The sequence below is a fragment of the Taudactylus pleione genome, unplaced genomic scaffold (genome assembly GCF_031769625.1).
Source record: "Taudactylus pleione unplaced genomic scaffold, aTauple2 ptg000678l, whole genome shotgun sequence".
Lineage (NCBI taxonomy): Eukaryota > Metazoa > Chordata > Amphibia > Anura > Myobatrachidae > Taudactylus > Taudactylus pleione.
The window spans coordinates 2,655,125-2,677,266 of NW_028285080.1; the positions used below are offsets into that span (position 1 = coordinate 2,655,125).

The 22,142-nt window shown below is 41.1% G+C and overlaps 1 protein-coding gene across 1 annotated transcript in view; it reads left to right on the forward strand.

Moving 5' to 3' along the window:
* Positions 1 to 22,142, forward strand: part of DST (dystonin) — a 637,844-nt gene that overhangs the window by 325,761 nt on the left and 289,941 nt on the right. The window contains exons 11-15 of the mRNA XM_088455927.1: positions 11,133 to 11,245; positions 11,336 to 11,442; positions 14,650 to 14,769; positions 19,010 to 19,105; positions 19,189 to 19,316. Of these exons, the coding sequence (XP_088312053.1) occupies positions 11,133 to 11,245; positions 11,336 to 11,442; positions 14,650 to 14,769; positions 19,010 to 19,105; positions 19,189 to 19,316 (564 nt within the window). The remainder of the gene's footprint in view (positions 1 to 11,132; positions 11,246 to 11,335; positions 11,443 to 14,649; positions 14,770 to 19,009; positions 19,106 to 19,188; positions 19,317 to 22,142) is intronic.

Sequence of the window (22,142 nt, forward strand, 5' to 3'; positions counted from 1 at the left end):
GTGGGTCACTTGTCCCTTTTAATTTATTAAAAGGCAATTTATTATCTACGTCTGGGCTTCGGGGACAGCCAGTCTAAGTGCTACAATGGAAATTTGAAGTTACATAGCAGAAAGAATGGGCAAAGTAAATTGTAAATAATATCACGTTAGCCAAGGGTGTGGGTGATAAACTCTATAAATTAACCATAAGATACATCCTCTTAGTCTATGATATAGTCAAAGCCGATCTGGGACATGAAGGGCCCACCAGGGGAAAGTATCCCTAAATTGTCTGCCAGGCCACCATGTGGTTGGGTTTTTTTTTTACAACTACATATCTTACAGATGTGTCCTCATACACTATTGTTTCAGTTGTGCCACAGCCCTTCTCAGCCCAAAAATGTGTCTTAGTCACAATTGGATGTGACAAACCGCTTCATGAGACAACACTGATTAATTTAATATGTGAAATTTGTATATCTGTGTGCATCTGAGTCTGAATCTGTACACAAAGAGCTCGAGTGCAGCAAACATAACTTTTTTTACCCCAAGTTCTGTGTACGGACTCAAACACAAAAACATTAGACGTGTTAAGACAATTGTTAATTTTGATTGGCAGGAGGGTGAAACTTGATGCAGTTTCTATAGAAACAAACTAAGCTCTCATGTTCATCCATATTCCTGCCCTGTCAAGTAACTGATACCCTAATAGAGTAACAATGTATAATTTGAGTGCATTGTCTGGAACGGTATACAATCGGGAAGCCGGCTACCTTAATACCGGCAGCCGGCTTCCCGACTGTCATATCCCAGCGAGGGATGAAATGCCGGGCGTCTAGATGTAGACACCTGACATTTCCCCGATGCCGGGAGACCGGCGCCTGGCATCCCGATCGAAGGGCGCCACGAGCAGACAGCCGCGTGGGGGGGGGGGTGTTAGGTTTAGGGCTCCCAGGGGGGACTTAGGGGTTAGGCACCCCCCGGGAGGGTTAGGGTTAGGCTAGGGGGAGGGAGGGTTAGGGTTAGTCACCCCCGGGGGAGGACTTAGCGTTAGGCACCCCCCCGGGGGACTTAGGTTTAGGCAGCGGGGAAGGGGGGGTTAGGGTTAGGCACTTAGAGGGGGGATTAGGGTTAGGCACTTGGGGGGGAGGTTAGGGTTAGGCACCCCTAAGGAGGGTTAGGGTTAGGGGATTAGGTTAGTTAGTACTTACCTATCCACGATCTGGATTTCCGCTGCCGGGAACTCTGCTGTTGTCGGCCAGGCGCTGCCAGGAATCGAACGGCCGGCGATATTTCATACCGATTCCTCTGGAACCTGACATTTGGAGTTGGGGTGGGGCCCTCACACATTGGAGCTTGGCAGCGAATTTCCCAGTACCCCTGTGGGTCAGTCTGACCCTGAATATAGTCTTAACATTAGTTGTGCAATACACTTTCTGAGCATAGGAGTCAGCCAGGATTTATTGCTATAGTTTGGAATACATTTGAATCTCACCCGCGATTACGCACGGAGGTCTGCTGCGAAAATATTCTACACAGCCAGCATAGAGACAACCACTACCGCTATCTCCCATCCGTAATACCTTGCAGTCCTGCATATACTGTACATCGGGAACATCGAGTAACATCGGCCCCTTACATTTACAGCAGGTCTGACCTGCCACAGAAACTTCAAGTCTTGTTGCACGAAGTGAGTACTCAAGCTGCGTATGCCGTCTCAGTGGCTAATTTATGCACGCCCATGTAACGGTGTTCAAACGGTCAGACACGTCTGCGTTTTTCCGACCACTCCCCCGTCACCACCCACAAATGCTCACAGTCTGTCACTCACTCTGCGATGAGTTTTAATCTGCTAGAGTGATCACAAAGCGGTCGCAATGCTAACTCATGCACGCGCACTGCACTGCATACGGATGCACAGTACGCAGCATCGGTTGATCTGCGTATGCTGTTGCAGTTGCGATCCCATGCTGAATCAGGCCCTTAGACTGTTAGCTCCAATGGGGCAGGGACTGATGTGAATGACAAATATTCTATGTACTGTGCTGTGTAAAATGCTGATGCTTCACAAATATACTGTAGTAATAATATGCATGGGCATCAATGCTTGCTTAATAGTATAGTGTGATCCACAGTACACAGTATCACTTTTTTTTTTTTTACAAAACCTAGCGGTAGTGCTATAATCTACTCTCCATATTTCATTCCATACTTACATAAATTTCATTGCAGATTTTAATTTAATTGTTAACTGTTGAATGCTGAAAGTGAAGCAGGCATTAGAAATTTTGTAAAAGGTGCTGATTTCTGAATGTGAAATTAATTAATTTAAACAGTAACAAAAATATTTTTAACAAGACAGTGTATCAGTGTTATGGATTAGTGGGAGCCATTCACAAAACTTGAAGTTATGTTGAGATTAGAAATATGGAATCTAAGAGAACAGCACAACCTTCCCCCTAATTAAAATCTTTAGGCCTATATTCAATTAACCGCGATAATTTCTCCTTTGTCGGCGAACTGTACTTTTCGCCTACATCACGTGTTTTTGGCGAATTCACTTTTCATGCGCGCCCCCGCTTTTCGTCCTATTCAATTCCAAAGGACACGTAAACGGGACCAGGCGAAACGCAAACAGGCGAAAAGTGCTGTCAGATTTGGGGAAATCAGCCTGACACCCCCCAAGATGCACTAAAATTGGGGATCAATGTAGTTGCACCCGAATAGCCCTACTGAAGCTATTTGGGGTACTTAAATGCTCTCATGAGACGATGCAGTTTGGACGAGTCTACAATTGGAGTAAAAATCGGTGGGAGGAACATCAACAATCTACGATATGCTGATGACACAACTCTGCTTGCTGAAAGTAGAAAAGACCTAGAATATCTGGTCAGAAGAGTCAAAGAAGAAAGTGAGAGCATGGGACTGTACCTCAATGCCAAGAAAACAAAGATAATGACTACGGCAAGTGACGATGCAGTGCATAGTGCAATCGATAATGAGGTAGTCTAATCGGTACAAGACTTCCTCTTCTGTCTTTATGGGTTCTAAGATTGATCGCAGTGGAGAATCATCTACTGAAATAAAGCGACGAATTGCACTTGGCCGCAATGCTATGCTAGGAATGACGAAGATATGGAAGAGCAACGACACCAGCAGTGCAACAAAAGCACGGTTGGTCAATGCAATTGTTTTTCCGATCTTTATGTATGCATGTGAAACCTGGACACTCAAGAAGGCAGATCGCAAGAGAATCGACGCTTTTGAATTGTGGTGCTGGAGGCGAATGCTGCACATACCATGGACAGCAACGAATTCGAACAAGGCAGTCCTAGAGCGGGTCAAGCCAAAAATATCATTAGAAGGCAAGATCACCAAACAACTACTCTCGTATTTTGGACATGTTATGCGGGCTAATTCCCTAGAAACAGCGCTAATGCTTGGATTCGTCAGCGGGTCCAGAAGAAGAGGACGCCAAAGAACTCGTTGGCTGGCACAATAAAGGCTAACACGAACATGCCCATAAATGACCTGAAGGAAGCGGTCAGAGAAATAGAAGCGTGGCGTTCCCTGATCCATAAAGTGTCCGAAAGTCGATGTCGACTAAATGGATAATCATCAAATGCTCTCAATAGCTGCTAATTAGCGTCTTTGCACAAGTGGAAAATGCACCTTCAGCAAGCACCTGCAATCAAAAAAACACCTCCCCCATACTTGCAGACCCCTCAAAAACTTATTTAGCTAGTTTTTAAGTTTGTCCCCCAATTTTTTTTTTGCCCCCTTTTTCAATGGCAAATTTTGGGGTGTTCCTTATTTTTTTTTAGTTAACCTTTGGGGACCTGTCTCAAGGCTGCAGAGTGGTTTCCCCACCTATGCATCCAAAAACCGCAATTCTGCACTTTTTTCCTCCTGCTATTCATAGGCGAAACTTGTCCGCCTATTACATTGCATTGACTTTCCGCTTACGCGAAAAGTCTTTGCAATTGAATAGGGCGAAAAGTTTCCGCCTGGTGAAATGACGTCACCCATGATACTTTTCCGCGGATTCGGAGTTATTGCGGCTAATTGAATACGGCCCTTTGTTGTTGTTTTTGTTAATTAAATAAAGCCTACAGGATCCCATTTTTCATTAACTATTTGAGGCATATTCCCCCAAAAACACCCATTTTTGGGTGATAAATGGTAAATAGTTAGTATCCACCAGAAGTACTATTGAGGGATCGCAGCAGATATCTCCAACAGCAGCCAAGACCCTCATAGGTTTCTATGGGGGATGCAATGCTGTCAGATTAACCCCGCTGCTAAAGCCATCTAAAGATAGCATTGTGCTGCTGTAGCCTATGGGCCTCAGATTGCATAAATTACTGGAAGAGGCAATGGCTCTCCCAGCAAAGGCCGCCGCACATGTGTGGTCTGTAGACCATGCATACACAAGAGTCCCGGCACAGGAGTGAAGAGACCGCTGACATGGTCCCTTCACTCCAAGCACATAGCAGGGATGGGCTCCTTTTAGAGCCCCTGTCCCTGCGGGTGCTCTGTAATCAAATTATTTATTTATTATCGCAAACTGCAAAGCCATCATGGGTGCTAATATCACTCCCAGATCGCATTGTGTGTGTGATCATTGATAAATGGGTCCCATAGTGTTCAATGGGAACATTTGGTATAATTTCTATGCATACACAACATTATAGTACATGAAGACATCGAACTATAACCTGTGGGGAATGTTAGCATTTCTGTGCAGATGTTTGAACCTGATGTAAATTGTTAGGAGAACTATTCATCTGATCACATTGGAGTGTGCCGTGCATCCAAATAACACTCTTCAAGCTCAAACTACATCATGTAATGTTATTGTGCAGTGATTCATGCTAAATAAATGTGGACTATCCATTAGTACAGGTTGAGTCTCCCATATCCAAATATTCCGAAATACGGAATATTCCGAAATACGGAATCATTTTGGCATGACTGAGATAATGAAACCTTTGATTTTTGATGGTTCAATATACACAAACTTTGATTCAGCCACAAAATTATTGAAAATATTGTATAAAATTACCTGCAGGCTGTGTGTATAAGGTGTATATAACACATATATGCATTGTGTGTGTATATTGGGGTCCCATTCCCAAGATATCTCTATATGGTATGCAATTATTCCAAAATACGGAATATTCTGTTATCCAAAATACCAATGGTCCCAAGCATTTTGGATATGGGAGACTCAACCTGTACTTACATTGACCCTTCAAAATGTTAATAATAGTAATAATTACTAATAATTTTGCCTTAGGCAAAGTATAAACAAAATTATGAACAACTAAAACCCATCAGTTATTGAAAAATCAGGGGTAAGCATCTATACCCATACACAACAAGAAAACAGTTAAAGGGCTTGCTAAATATGGGCCTCATTCAGTACGGATCGCAATTGCGATCACAACTGTAAATTCCATGCAACACAGCTGCTAAAATATGCTAATGCTTGCCAAAGCACAGTCGGCATAGGGACGTCCACTGCTGCTTTCTCATATCCATCCAACCTCGCTTTTCTGCGTATACATCGCTACCATCGATGCTCATCGGCCCTTCACGCAGCATTTACAGCAGGTTATCGCACGCAGTGAGTACAAGCTGCGTAGGCAATCGCAGTGGCTAATTTGTGCATGCCCATGCAACGGCGTTCAAACAGACAGACATGCCTGTGTTTTTCTGACCCATCACACCCTGAAACGCTGACAGCCTGTCACTCACTTTGTGTTGGATACCTTTCTCTGTCCGTAATCGCAATGCGAAAGCTGCACATGCGCAGTGCTGCTTGTACGCATGCGCAATGGCAAACAATCGCTCGACTGCATGTGTAATCGCTATTGCATACGCTGCTGAATCAGGCCCTATGATTAAATATATGCAGGCATAAAAAGATAGGAAAAAAGTGCTCAGTGGGTTGAGGGCACCCTTAAAGGTCTCTGTATTAGAGAGTTATAAAATTTTACATTTATTAGATATTTTAAAATACAACAGTACACATGTTAAATGACAGATATAATAACAAAGGGCCTGATTCAGAGTTGTACATAAACCTGATGGTTTACGTACACATCAGATGGTGGGGCATCTGTTCATGCACAGGACTCATTCTGCGCACGTGCGGAACAGATCCTGCGATCATGGTCGCAGTGCCCCCTGAGCCACAGCCTGATTGACAGGCTGCAGCCATTTGGGGAGGGGGGGACGGACGTCACCAGGCTGCGTTCCTGGAAACGGGAGGGGGGTTATCTCCATTTCCTAGGAGTGCCAAGGCCAGGGTCTGTGTCATAGGACGTAGATTTCCTGGCCTTGCAAGCGGCCAGGTGCCGGCCAGGCTGAATAAGCCGATGGTCGCAATGGTGATCCAAAGCAGCATCTGCGGACGCTACACTCGGATCGCAGATGCATACAGGAGGTGTCCATTTTCTACAGACACCTCCTGCCGTATTAGCATATTAGTCGGTGCCATCCACATCTGAATCAGGACCAAAAGTGTAAAAGGAGAGGTGATTAGGTCCCCGCCTGTGAACACCCTAGGGATGGATGCCCAAAAATTAAATATTACAAGACATACAAATGAGTAACAGTGTCACATCAGTTACATCTCTAAACATGTGCACCACAACTGTTAGTCACTTGTAAAATGTTTACTTACTACTTATTATTACATCTACATGCAGTATATTATACTTACTGTATGTGTGATCTCCAAGTACACCGGACATATCTAATGTATTGATGACATATTATACATTGTGTAAACTAAAATGAAAAATAAGTTAAAATTAATAGTATCAAAATATCAGCATAAAACTATACTTAACACAAATTAAAAATGGAATTGAATAGTCTGCATTAGCAACATATGGCCAAGTAGAAGCTGGACCTAGAGGTATGAATGGATACACCACCAAGGAAACCAATACACCAATGCTTAACTACTTTAATGTTAAATTTTCACTTTTGATCAGGAGTTAACTATAAAAATGATCATTCGTTTTCATATTGTGGATTTTTCACTGCTGCCTAAACATCATGGGAAGTGTAGTCCAGCTTGATGTTTGCCAGTCCCCACAATCTGCAACAGAAAACAGTAGAAGAACAGCAGCCACATTTTAAGCCATGCTTTGGAACTTGCAATCTTGATTTGACATTCATGAGCTTGAATTGTGTTGTTGGTAGTATTTCAGTAACATATTATCTCTTCTGTGGTTCTTTTCATCCTTTCTGCATGATTCATCTTATAACACCTTGATTTATTCTTAATTTATATGTGGGCATAGGCACTCTGGTTGAAACAAAATGTACGTTGTTATGCAAGAGTTTTTATACAAACATTTTTTCATTAGAGCTTTGACGCAGTGGTAAAAATGAGTTAATTGCTTTAGGCGGACAAATCAAAAGAGACAACCTACAGTAATGTGAAACAGCTAAGGGCTTGGCTACAATTTCATTATAACTTTTAATAAGAATTCATAGAGTAGAAATTCCAAACATGTGTCATGTTTTTTTTTTTTGGTAAGAAAAAAAGTTGCATAATTTAAGGTAAAAATATAATTTGCAATAGTTAGCTTCATGTTGATGTAAAATTGTGATTTATTATACAGTTTATTCATCTGTGTATCCAGGAATATATGATCAGTAGAAAATTGAAAGTGATTTTCAACTGTGGGAAAGCACTAATTGTGTGTCAACTTACTTACTAGTTGTAATACATACCATCAAAGTAATATACAGGAACTGCGGGACATAGGTGTATCTATAATAATGGGTGCAGGGTGTGCGATGCACATGAGCCCCTAGATTTTTACACTCTGCACCCAGTACATACCTCTCTGGTGCCATGCAGCAGGTCTCCCCCCTTTCCTATGTAATGTGCTGATGGCACCATTTTTCAGGCGATCTCTTTGTAAAGATGGTGCTGCGATATTAAAGCAAAGACTCTGGCACTGTGCACATATCACTGAAAACTGAGTGCCTGCAACAGAAGGTAGGCTGGCGGTGCCCTTTGCATGAAGGAGTGGCGCTGCTCATGGTAGAAACAATTTACATTGACTACAGAATGCAAAAATGTTAGCTCAGGGTGGAGGAGGGATCATCCTTATGCAATACTGGATCTCCACCATAATGTGCCCAATTATGCCCAGATTTCCAAAAGATAGGTTATTAGTGTTCACTCTAGCTCCGGCGGCAGGCAGGGTGCCGGAGCTAGAGAGGGCAACTTTGTGTGCGCGGGTGAAAGGGGGCGTGGCCATAAAAGGGGCGTGTCTATAAGACGCGTCCCCTTTTTCATCATACTTGGGGGCGTGCCCGGCACTTATGGACATGCCGGGCAGCCCCCAAGCGCTGCAAACAGGGAGAATAGATGCCGGGCGCATGCACCCGGAGTCTATTCTCCGGCGGTGACCGGGTCACCGCACATTTCTCGACCCGCGGGACACTGCGTCCCGCGAGTGAAGACTGCACCTGCAGCCTGTGAGGGCAGGGTGCTTTTTGCCCTCCTTCTGGAGGGCAGGGTGCTTTTTGTCCTCCAGAAGGAGGGCAGGGTGCCGCACCCTGCTAAAACAGCCTAGCGGAACGCTAGGTTATATTTTGCGGGACTTCATTTTAAAATAAGCTTTAAGGAGTGTATTCTTTTGGTGGAAATTTAGTGGGGTCCATCTGAAACAGTCACTAGTAGTTGCACTAAATAAGGACTATAACTCTTGTAGGTGGGGAACACTTATCAGGAAATAGTGGGCGTCCCAGCCCTTGTGCTCTCAGATGCACACTTGTGCACCAGGGGAAGGGCTATTACTAGCATTGGCATAACGTCACAGATGCGACTGCGGCAAAAGATGCTAAAACAGTTGCAGCAGTGTGCGACTCATATTCAGCCACATTGTGCACAAACTTCCCCACGGTCCTAGGGGCTTATTACCGAGCCTGTCAGGCATATAAGGTAAACTTGTATTATTTCTTCTATTATTATCAGTTGTACTCTCATCAGTTAGTTGTCTTCTCTGATTTCCATCGTTTACCTCCATATAAACTAAAGCTGACAGCAGTGTGGGAGGCTGATCTCACCATTGATGATGAGGGATGGTCTACCATTGAGTCCAGAAATGCAAAGGCTTCTATAAGTGTGGCCATAAGGGAAACGTGTTACAAGCTTTATAATGGATGGTACTGTCTAAACTTCATGCTATTTCCATAAGTGCCAAGTTCCTGCTGGAGACATTGGGGTGAGGAGGGAACGTTTTACCATACTTTATGGTCCAGCCCCATTATTAGCTCTTACTGGGATCAAGTGTGGGACCTGATATCACAGCTCACAGGTCTTTCCATACTGCAAGATGTCTCAATAGTGCTCTTATGTGCCCCAGTTCAGAGTACTGCAAATAAATGTCAGGATGAGCTAATAATCCTTATTTGTAATTGGAGTCTCCAACTGAACCCTCCTTAGCAGCATTTTGCGTCTGGGTTAATTTTATAGCATCTATAGAAAACATTTAGAGTTTACAAAATTACACTGTGGCCGTCTTTCACAAAGTTTGGTCCCCGTGTTATCACTTTCAATCTCTTCCTGGTCTCTGCTAACCTCCTTTTCTCCCTCCTTTTACCCTTTCCCTTTAAATTTTGTATTATTTTTTTTCTGTTTCACCTCATCCCCCCCTCCTCTTTAGATCTACTTGATAACTTCCTGTTTTATTTTTTTTCCTTCCTGTTCATTAATTTTGATTGGTAAGCGCTGGGTCTTCAATTTGGTCTATCGGTAGTTTGTTCTTGCCATATGGATTTTTATGATCGTTTTTATTATCACTTTCCTTTTCTGAATGCCTTGTTTTTGATGTTTATTATTGCGATGATTTACTGTACAGGGAATGGAATTACCTATTTTAATGTTTATATGTTTATTGAAAATAAAATAAAAAACATGGTTTTCAAATAGCAAGCTGACAGCAGATACAAACTGTTACTTTTTTAGTTAGCAACATAGTATCTCTGTCATCTGTCATTAATTACCCTTGGCAGACGGCAGAATAACACACAATGGACTCTATCCTATTTAGTGTGAGTTTTTTAATATGATACATTGCACAGATGTGCGCACCTGAGACATGCGAGATCCTTCTAGAGTTCTTATTATAAAGTTTTTGTCCATGTTTGGACAACACTTACTATTTAGGCATTCACCTGAGTGTACTTTCTGAATGACTGTTCTGATACCCGTTATGTCTCCCTGCTATTAGCACCACTGGACCTGCAGCAGAACAGCAGTAATAGTTGGGTACGGGCACATGAGGCAAAGAAGGCGTAATAAATATTATAAACAATCAAAGGAATATTTCCTGCACACACAATTAACGGACTGGCAGCTTGTCCCCCAATGATAAACACCGGATCGTAAACAAATAATGTGTACAGAAAGAACAAATGGATCCAAGTGCTCAGTCCTCAAGAATATAGGTTCAACCTGATTTTATCAGGGAAAACACAATGTAAATGAATAAATAAATGTTTTCATATAATCACGTTCATAGTCCCCTTCTTAATCCAGGACAAATTGTCACTGAGAGGAAAATATCCCAATTCTGATTCTGTCAACTTGTCTAGATCTTCAACACCATGAATCCAATAACCATGTGTATTTCCTCACAGATATAAGAAAAATAGAGGAAAAATCACATGCATAGTGTAAAATCATCAAAACAATTTATTTCAAACACATACATAAAAAATGGCTGCGTACCATAAATGTCCTTTTTCTGAAAAGGCACAGTTAAGGGCATATAGGGGTCATTTAAGGTAAGCTCCCCCTATTAAGCTGAACCTCCTTTTCTGTAGAACAATGGTAGTGCTGCCTCAGAACTCCACCAACGCGTTTCAACCAACTCTGGGTCTTTATCAAGGTGTGTGTGTGTATAACTTGGAATCATATTCTTGAGGACTGAGCGCTTGGATCCATTTGTTCTTTCTGTACACATGGGGCAAAGAGGTGGTGATGGTCGAAGTAGTAAAACACCTTTGAGTGTTTGTTTCACCTTAAACTATGGATTAATACTAATATTGAATTGGTTTCTTTCATTTGTATTTCCATATTACGAAATATCACAATGCTATATATTGCTTTCCAGGCCGGACCTGATTGATATGGATACTGTTGCTGTTCAAAGCAACATTGCAAATTTAGAAAACGCTTTTTATGTAGCTGAAAAACTGGGTGTGACAAGGCTTCTGGATCCTGAAGGTATATGTACATTCTAAGCAAATTAAGAAACAAAAATTGCATATAACACCTACAATACTTATAATAAATGTTCTTCTCTTTCTTGTTTAGATGTAGATGTTTCTTCCCCAGATGAAAAGTCAGTAATTACATACGTCTCCTCAATGTACGATGTTTTCCCCAAGACACCAGATGGCGGGGAAGGAATTAGTGCAAATGTAAGTATTGTGGACTTAATGTAATTATAGCATGAACTATTTATATTTTATTTTTTTAATGCAATATGCTATAATCTGAAGGTGCTATACATTTCAAAAACAAGTAAAGCTATTGTTGTATAGCAACAAACAGTGGCTCTTAAACTTTTTAAGTGCTTGTACCTCTTCAGTTTTCAAAAAAAGAATGTCATACCTTTTTTATTATTATTTTTATTATTATTATTATTATTATTATTATTATTATTATACTATTTTTATTATTATTATTACTAGTAGTATTAGTACTATAATCATTTTGTTAAGTCCATAGGATGTAAGCCTCATATAAGGTTACAACTACATTCCTAAAGTCCAGTATTAGAAATTGCCTCCATTCTAACTTCAAAAAAAATAAAAAATATAAAAAAAATCAGCATGTATAAAAAAAAAAAAACAATTACCCCACTCCCTACTTTAGCCGTAATACGCAGTACACACAGACACATTGCTACTGGCCCTTTTACTTTGGTGTCTTGTACCCTCAGATTGAATGTTTCAGGTACCCTTGGTTTAGAACCTCTGATCAAAGCTTTTACCAGAAATACTTATTTTAAAATCACTGCAGAAATTGAGAAATATATTTTGTTTAAAAATGACTGTCTGCCTAAACCAAATTAATATGCTTACATATTCATAATGGGGCTGCTATTTCATTAGCTGGGCAATCTATATTTCAGTCCCAACACATACTGATAGATACAATGCACTATAGGCTGAACGGCCTATGCCTATTTGTTGTTAGAAAGCATTTATAAAAAGAATAAATATGTGATTCTACTACTACAATGGTAATAATAACCTATAGTGGATATTTGATGTGCCTATGAAGATGAAAGGCACTCGCATAGCATGGACACTCATGGGCCGATCCTGTCCTTAGGTTCAATCATCCGGATCACTGTCCAGTTTGGCTACATGTGCGGAGCATAGTGGTTAGATAACTTCTGGAATACACATGATATATTATTGAGGTTGGAAGACCATACATACAGGCCACTATCTGATCATTACTGGGCACCTATTGCCACACTCTGATATCAGTCTAATCGGCTGATATCTCTGATTACATCTCAATGTGTGGCCACTTATAAACCATATATCTTTACTCTGTAATTATGTTGTTATTTTATATGCAACTCAATATTCTTATATCCCCAAACTAATCATGACTAAAACTGCAAGAATATTGTGACTCTATGTATCAAGGCACATATGGAGAAAGGAGTGCTGTATTCCCACTCTATATTTTCTGTCTGTCCATCAGGGGGAATACTGGAGGGGGAGAAAAAGCTACAGTGAGCATGCATAGGATAATGAGGAGATTAATCATTATCATGCGGCCTGTTGTGGTGTTCTTACCCTTCTCCTTGCGTCAAAATCCTGCATAACTTCAGCCAAGTTCACTATCTCAGGTTTACATACAGTCAGGTGCATAAATATTGGGATATTGACATAATTTTCATATTTTGGCCTCTATTCACCACCACAATGGCTTTGAAATGAAACAAACAAGATGTGCTTTACCTGCAGACTTTCAGATTTAATTTGAGGGTAATTACATCCAAATCAGGTGAACGGTGTAGGAATTACAACGGTTTCTATATGTGCCTCCCACTTTTTAAGGGGCCAAAAGTAATGGGACAAACTAAACAATCCTAAATCTAACTTTCACTTTTTAATACTTTGTTGCAAATCCTTTGCAGGCAATTACAGCCTGAAGTTTGGAACGCATAGACATCACCAGACGCTGGGTTTCATCCCTGGTGATGCTCTGCCAGACCTCTACTGCAAATGTCTTCAGTTCCTGCTTGTTCTTGGGGCATTTTCCCTTCAGTTTTGTCTTCATCAAGTGAAATGCATGCTCTACCAGATTCAGGTCAGGGGATTGACTTGGCCATTGCATAACATTCTACTTTTTAGCCTTAAAAAACTCTTTGGTTGCTTTTGCAGTATGCTTCGGGTCATTGTCCATCTGCACTGTGAAGCGCCGTCCAATGAGTTCTGAAGCATTTGACTGAATATGAGCATATAATATTGCCCGAAACACTTCAGAATTCATTCTGCTGCTTTTGTCAGCAGTCACATCATCAATAAATACAAGGGAACCAGTAACATCGGCAGCCAAACATGCCCACGCCATGACACTACCTTCACCATGCTTCACTGATGAGATGGTATGTTTTGGATCATGAGCACTTTCTTTCCTTCTCCATACTCTTCTCTTCCCATCACTCTGGTACAAGTTGATCTTTGTCTTATCTGTCCATAGGATGTTGTTCCAGAACTGTAATGGCTTTTTTAGATGTTGTTTGGCAAACTCTAATCTGGTCTTCCTGTTTTTGTGGCTCACCAATGGTTTACATTTTGTGGTGAACCCTCTATATTCACTCTTGTGAACTCTTCTCTTGATTGTTGACTTTGACACATATACACCTACCTCCTGGAGAGTGTTCTTGATTTGGCCAACTGTTGTGAAGGGGTTGTTCTTCACCAGGGAAATAATTCTTCTGTCATCCACCACAGTTGTTTTCCGTGGTCTTCCGGGTCTTTTGGTGTTGCTGAGCTCTCCGGTGCGTTCTTCCTTTTTAAGAATGTTCCAAACAGTTGATTTGGCCACAAATAATGTTTTTGCTATCTCTCTGATGGGTTTGTTTTGATTTTTCAGCCTAATGATGGCTTGCTTCACTGATAGTGACAGCTCTTGGGATCTCATATTGAGAGTCGACAGCAACTGATTCCAAATGCAAATGTCACACCTAGAATCAACTCCAGACCTTTTACCTGCTTATTTGATAATGAAATGGGAATAGCCCACACCTGTCCATGAAATAGCTTTTGAGTTGATAGTCCCATTACTTTTGGCCCCTTAAAAAGTGCGAGGTACATATAGAATCCGTTGTAATTCCTACACCGTTCACCTGATTTGGATGTAATTACCCTCAAATTAAATCTGAAAGTCTGCAGGTAAAGCACAACTTGTTTGTTTCATTTCAAAGCCATTGTGGTGGTGAATAGAGGCCAAAATATGAAAATTCTGTCAATGTCCCAATATTTATGTACCTGACTGTATGGTGCCCCTCTGCTCTAAACACTAGTACATTGAGCCCATTGTTTTTATGTTATCCTGTAAAATGATATTTCATTTATTACATTCTTGTGTTGTTTTAGGATGTTGAGGTGAAGTGGATAGAATACCAGAATATGGTGAATTACCTCATCCAATGGATTAGGCACCATGTAGCATTAATGTCTGACAGAAATTTCCCAAACACTGCTGTAGAACTAAAGGTAAGATCCTACCTGTCTTGTGAAGAGCAGCATACAATCCTCATTCTTATCTACTTGAAGTAATGATTGTGTGCAGTAAAATAGTTCTATCATTTCTACAATAAGACAGTTGTGTATTTAACACATAAAGCAAGGATTTGTGTAGTATGCTAACAACAGGATTTAACTTAAAGTATTTTACACTGATGTATTGGACTGGAAATGAGAGTTGTTGTCCCGTGGCACAGTGAAAGATAACAAGGTACTTTCTCTGCTGTCAGCGCGGGCAGTGCATGCACCCTGTTACTGCAGCATTGCAGGGTGAGAAGCAAAGGCGGCAGCTGATGAGAGTCTGGTAGAAAGGAGAAAATAGAAGATACCTGTCAGCAAGAAGTGAGGAAGAGGTATGCTGCCTGGATTGGAGATCGTGGTGCTGGGATCCCCGAGCGCTCAGGGACTCCCGTGGACTGTGCCGCGGGACAACGACTCTCATTTCCAGTCCAATACATCAGTAAGACTGGCAAAAGTAGATCCTTGTTCTGTTAAGTACACAGGCACTTAATTTTTCATCTTCTAGCATTTATCTAAGGGGACATTATTAATGGGCTAACTGCCTACTGAGGGACGCCTCACATTTACTTGCTGCAATTTATGAGTTATGAGATTCGTGGTGCTGCTGCCACATTGTACTAAATTCTGATTGATACAATGACTCAATTATTTATGAACTTATGACAAATGTGTCAGTATACTTATATGTATGTATATATATATATATATATATATATTTTTTTTTCGCCTTTGATGTATTATCACGATATCATTTATAGAAGTGAAAATATCAATGAGATTCATTGGATACTGCATGTGATCAATTTATTATCTGGCAATTTTTTTATGTCATGAATAGACAAACTCTTCACGTTTTCTGATTTATATATTTGCACTTAGCACTTTAGATTGGATTTGACAATCCTTTATACTGTGAATAGTGGACACTGCATTTGATTAATTTATTACCTGTCTATTTTTTCATGAGTACACAAACTATGTTTCTGATTCATATATTTGCACTCAGCACTTTAGATTGGATTTGATAATCCTTTATACTGTGAATAGATAGATTTTTCTGATTGGTGTGTTTGCACTTAGCACTTTAGATTGGATTTGACAAACCTTGGGGGTTATGATGAATGAATCATAAATTTTTTATCAAAGGGGCATTAGCACAGTTACTCTTACACCCCTTGTTGCTTGACATACCTTTTTGACAACATTGTTATTTTCCTTGATTGATTTCCATGTATACGTCAAATAATTCCAATGATTCCATGATTTTAATTCATTTTGACAGACATATATTTTTCAAGGATCTGTACATATTTTGTATTATCAATTTTAGTTTGCTCTACTTCATTAATAATTTTTTTAGATTGAAAGTATTAAAAGTAAAATTTTAATCTCTTGCGACAGAGTGTGCCCCTTTTATGGGGGTTACTTTTTTTCTTTTTCTCCTTTGTCCACAGTTCAAAACATACTTGTTAATAATCCATATATATTTCTGTTAGATTATTAGCAGACATTTGTGTCAATCCAATTATGTGCAAGTTTATCGCACCGGCGAGTAAGTGCAGCTGTATGCTGCACTTATAGGACCTACGGACTCGCACATTTCTTTAAACATTTTCAAGTTCGGGGTGAGATGGGCCACGAGGAGGGCGAATTGCCATGCCGTACTGGCGTTTCTATGCTGTTCCAATGGTAATTCGCCCCCTTCATTCCTTATTGGATTGACCCCATTGTGCAGATTTTGGAGCCGCACATACTACAATTTTGGCAGGGCTGTATATGTAAACAAGGCACATGATTAGAACAGAGTATAAAGGTTTTTCTGTTTATTTTTATATTTTTTTTCTATGGAGAAACCTAATTGTAACTCTTACCTTATATAATGAGTTTCTTTAAAATACTAATCAGCGCTTAATGGATGCAGTTCATTCAACACTGCAAATACGGTTAATTGAAAAGTTGCAGTATTAGACATGAGCACTGACAGTGAATGCTGGATGGAACATGGACACAAAGCAAGAACACAAGCCACATCCATGTCTTTCCAGCATTCACTCGTATCACTTGTGTGTACCAGTGTGTCAACACTTTCTTCATAGGGTACAATCAGGGCCAGTGCAAGGTTTCAGGACGCCCTAGTAAAAGGTTCACAATGCCGCCCCTGTTTTCCCCCAAACCCTCTGCCCAGCTCACAGACACATACACAGCGCCCTAATAATATTCACATGACCCAAATTAAAGGGATGATTCCCCCTGCAGTGCCCCCAGTAGTAAGGGCCCCTGTAGTGCCCCCAGTTGTAATGCCCTTGTAGTATCCCCAGTAGTAATGCTCCCTGCAGTGCCCCCAGTAGTAATGCCCTCGTAGTGCCCCCAATAGTAATGCTCCCTGCAGTGCCCCCAGTAGTAATGCCCTCGTAGTGCCCCCAAAAGTAATGCTCCCTGCAGTGCCCCCAGTAGTAATGCTCCCTGCAGTGCCCCCAGTAGTAATGCCCTTGTAGTGCCCCCAGTAGTAATGCTCCCTGCAGTGCCCCAGTAGTAATGTCCCTTGACGTGCCCCCAGTAGTAAGGGCCCCTATAGTGCCCCCAGTTGTAGTGCTCCCAATAGTGCCCCCATGTGATGCCCCTGTAGTGCCCCCTGTAGTAAGCCACCACCCACCCCTCGCGCGCACACACACGCACACAAAAAAAACTTACCTTAAGCCCCGCTCCAGTGCTTGCTGGCGTCTGTCCGTCACTCCTCAGAACTATGGGAGTGATGTCGTGACGTCACTCCCATAGTGCACTGTGGGACCCGGAGCTCAGGAGTCAGCTCCGTCCTCTGGCTGGCGCCAGGGTGGGGGGGGGATATGAGAAGGAGCCGGGCGCCCGCTGGTAACAGGATCTCAGCAGGCGCCTGGCAAATGGAGGGTGCAGGGGGTGTGATCGCTGGGCCGGTGGGCCCCTTAAGCCACCGGGCCCCATAGCAACCAGACCCCCTGCACCCTCTGTAGTTAGGCAGACTCAGAAGCGCCCTCTAGTGGCCGGCGCCCGTGGGTAGCGGCCTAAGCTTGTCAGTGGTAGCGCCGGTCCTGGGTGCAATGAATCTTGTGCAATGAATCCTGTTGAGTTGTGTAAACTAGGCAGTGAATGCTATCCAGAGCAAACGTACCAGGGATACACAGGAAACACGCATGCCACGGGCCTAAAGCTGGAACGATATATAGTATACATCGTATAGTGTGTACGTCCAATCCATCGTTCCCGACTTTCATTCATTGAATCGTCCCATTGGATGCGCTGCATGTCCAATGGGATGAATCAGTGTTTTAAATTTCTTTTATTCATCAGAGCAATAATACAACAAAAATACGACTGTTGACAAAATTAGCAGGCAACACATGGAATAAAGAATCATTAATGGCAGTAACATACAAATAGTGTTAAATCAATAAAATGTATAACATTTTCTTCTTTGAGTAGAACCAGAATAAACATATATTCCTTAAGTAATCTAGACACGGCCGGCACACCCCTCAAAAATAACAAGATATCCGAATTCCCATCAGAGACATGTTTCCTCTTATCCCGTGATAGGAAGCACAATAGGCGGATCGTCTTGTAAAATTCTTGTTTCATACCAAGAGGTATGTCTAAAACATAAATAAATTTGGCTACGTATTTCCACCGCAAGGGAGTCTATAAAACCTTCCCATAATTTAAAAAATTCTGCTGTCTTAGCCTCCTCATGTAGTGTAGTCTCTAGCCAGTCCATTTGAAAAGCAAAAAATAATTTAGCCTTAAATAAAGAAATCCACGGGGGATCTGCATGGGCCCATCTCTGTAATATACATTTACGAGCCACCACTGATACAATCAGTAATAGTTTTTTACTATCTCTCGTACCCGAAACATATGGTGGTAAGATACCCAAAAGCGCCCATTCTGCCGACAAAGGGAGATAATTAACCAGACATGGGATGAATCAATGAATGACGCATTGTAGCTACATGCAGCATGTAATGATACATCACTCTGTCATATGGCGGATTGTGCAGTGTGTACGGACCAAGTAATATATTGTTACATCGCTGGGCCGCACCGTCGTAAGGTGTGTACCCAGCTTTAGTCATCTGCTGCCACAAATGGCTAATAATAGTAAACCTATACACATGATAGTTGTGTTTTTAATTAGACATTTGCTTTACCTTTACAGGCACTTTATAACCAATACTTGCAATTTAAAGAGAAGGATATCCCACCAAAGGAAACAGAAAAGGCAAAGATTAAGCACCTGTACACATTGCTGGAAGTAAGTGTCACCATTCTGGTGTGACGGGGGGTCTGTGTGGAGTAAAGCAACGCTTTGCATTATTTATTTTGTTTATTTTTAAGACTTGGATTGAGTTTGGCCGAATCAAGCTCTGTCAGGGATACCATCCAAACGATATAGAGAAAGAATGGGGGAAACTAATCATCGCTATGTTTGAAAGAGAGAAAGCAATAAGGCCTGAAATAGAAAGGTATGATTATCTATTACGTTATTACTATTGCCAGTCTGAACAGACCCATTATATTATATACACTACTCATGATGTAACCAAACTTCTCCGGTCTCATGAGCTACAATTGCAGGTCTCTTATCCCTGACTGATATGGGACATCAATGTAAAGCACAGTTGATTTCAAGAACTATATGTCAAAAGGGTCACAACGATTATATAGCATACATGGTTTGGCCTAACGTTAGTGCCCATAACAGAAAGCTGTAAGTCTAAACAGATACATTTTAGCCGTGCTCCTAGCACTTTAGTACCACTCTTTTCAATAACATTTTCAGGTTTTTTTCTCAAATACTATTCATTTTATCCACATGTATAACTTAAATGAATGGACAACAGGTCTGTCTTTATTACATGTAGAAAGTGCCAAGTACTGTATGTCTGTAATAACATATCTAAATATAAATGATTAGAAATTCATTTGTAATCACATTGCAGGCATTTTATTATAGGGATGGTTATATCATACTCATAGGCTAGAATGTAATAGTCTGTGACTTTGCAAAAGTGCCAGGTGTCTTGCTATTTGCAAATTGCTGTATGTAATACATTGTACTATATATAGAAATTACAGTGCTCTAAATCTTTCGTTTAGAATCTCTCCAGCCGCTCCACCTAAAGAGATATCCCAATCCCTTTCAATAACACAAATCATATATACAATTGTGGTGCGCTTAGAGATCTTCCTAATGAGTCTTGTGTATCCTACTGTATTACGGTGAAAATAAATGTATGTTTAAGTCCAAAAAAGTCAATCTGTAGGGAGGGTGTTCTTAAATAGGAATTGCATGCAAGTTCAGTTTTATCTTATCCCTAAACGGGAAAGTGTCACTGCTTATATCCCAGAGTCCAGAAACCGCTCTAGGGGGAGCAATAAATATATAGATCTATATAGAGTTTGTGAATAGTTCCAGAGAAATTAATTTGTGATGTCTGTAGGAAGGGTGTTCTGATGTCAGTGCTACGCCTCTTCTTCCTCCTTTCCACCTCAAATATAATATATACGCACAGTATCAGGAACTTTGGAACACAATATTGCAGGATAGGTAAGTTATGGTGTGTACTTACCAAATGCGTGATCGACTCCTGCTGGTATCCAAAGGTCGGTGCTTGCAGTGATGGTAGTGATGGATGCTATGGAGGTGATGCTATATGGCTGCGCACTATTTAAGACTCAGTACTCTGGTCTCATACAACACTTATTTAATACTGCAATTAATAACAAATAACCAGTAACAACTGGTATTAAAACAATGTCCACAGGTGCCTTGCACAGTTGTTCCTATACATGAGTCTCTATACTGAAAAAGGGGGCGTGGCCCAATGCGTTTCATCCAAATCTCTGACTTTTTCAAGGTGCCCGTCCTTCTGTAATTCCTCTCTTATATACCCTCTGTTGTAAAAGCTATTAAATGTCATGCGGCGGCCATTTTCTTGATTATTTGGAGTGATCTTTCAATATAGGTGTGATGGAAATATGTCCCTCAGTGTTGGGCGCCCATTTTGTAGGTTATATATTCTCATAGATTGCACTCATCACCCCACATTGATCTTACTTGACCTACCTAATGGTATCATATTTTCTCTTAGTGATTATAATGTTGAATCAAGCTAAAACAAGCTAAATTATCCCCACTTCTCTACAGGGGATCTGACTTATGATCAGAGGTTCACGTCATCATAATTCTCCCTACAGCGATGATCCTAATGATATATGCCAAACGACAATCATTATATTTAGTAAATGCTGTACACCCATTTGTTTAACCCCATCCTGTAAAACCAAAGGTTTCACCACTGAGGGACATATTTCCATCACACCTATATTGAAAGATCACTCCAAATAATCAAGAAAATGGCCGCCGCATGACATTTAATACTAAAAACCTCTAACAAAATGGCCGCCGAACGACGCATGCGCACAACAGACTCAAAGACATGACAGGACATAGCGCAAGGGAGATGACGCACTCACGAACCCGGAAGTGCGGGTAACACCGATCACAACGGCAGAGACTTTTACAACAGAGGGTATATAAGAGAGGAATTACAGGAGGGCGGGCACCTTGAAAAAGTCAGAGATTTGGATGAAACGCGTTGGTCCACGCCCCCTTTTTCAGTATAGAGACTCATGTATAGGAACAACTGTGCAAGGCACCTGTGGACATTGTTTTAATACCAGTTGTTACTGGTTATTTGTTATTAATTGCAGTATTAAATAAGTGTTGTATGAGACCAGAGTACTGAGTCTTAAATAGTGCGCAGCCATATAGCATCACCTCCATAGCATCCATCACCACCATCACTGCAAGCACCGACCTTTGGATACCAGCAGGAGTCGATCACGCATTTGGTAAGTACACACCATAACTTACCTATCCTGCAATATTGTGTTCCAAAGTTCCTGATACTGTGCGTATATATTATATTTGAGGTGGAAAGGAGGAAGAAGAGGCATAGCACTGACATCAGAACACCCTTCCTACAGACATCACGAATTATTTTCTCTGGAACTATTCACAAACTCTATATATATCTATATATTTATTGCTCCCCCTAGAGCGGTTTCTGGACTCTGGGATATAAGCAGTGACACTTTCCCGTTTAGGGATAAGATAAAACTGAACTTGCATGCAATTCCTATTTAAGAACACCCTCCCTACAGATTGACTTTTTTGGACTTAAACATACATTTATTTTCACCGTAATACAGTAGGATACACAAGACTCATTAGGAAGATCTCTAAGCGCACCACAATTGTATATATGATTTATGTAATACATTGT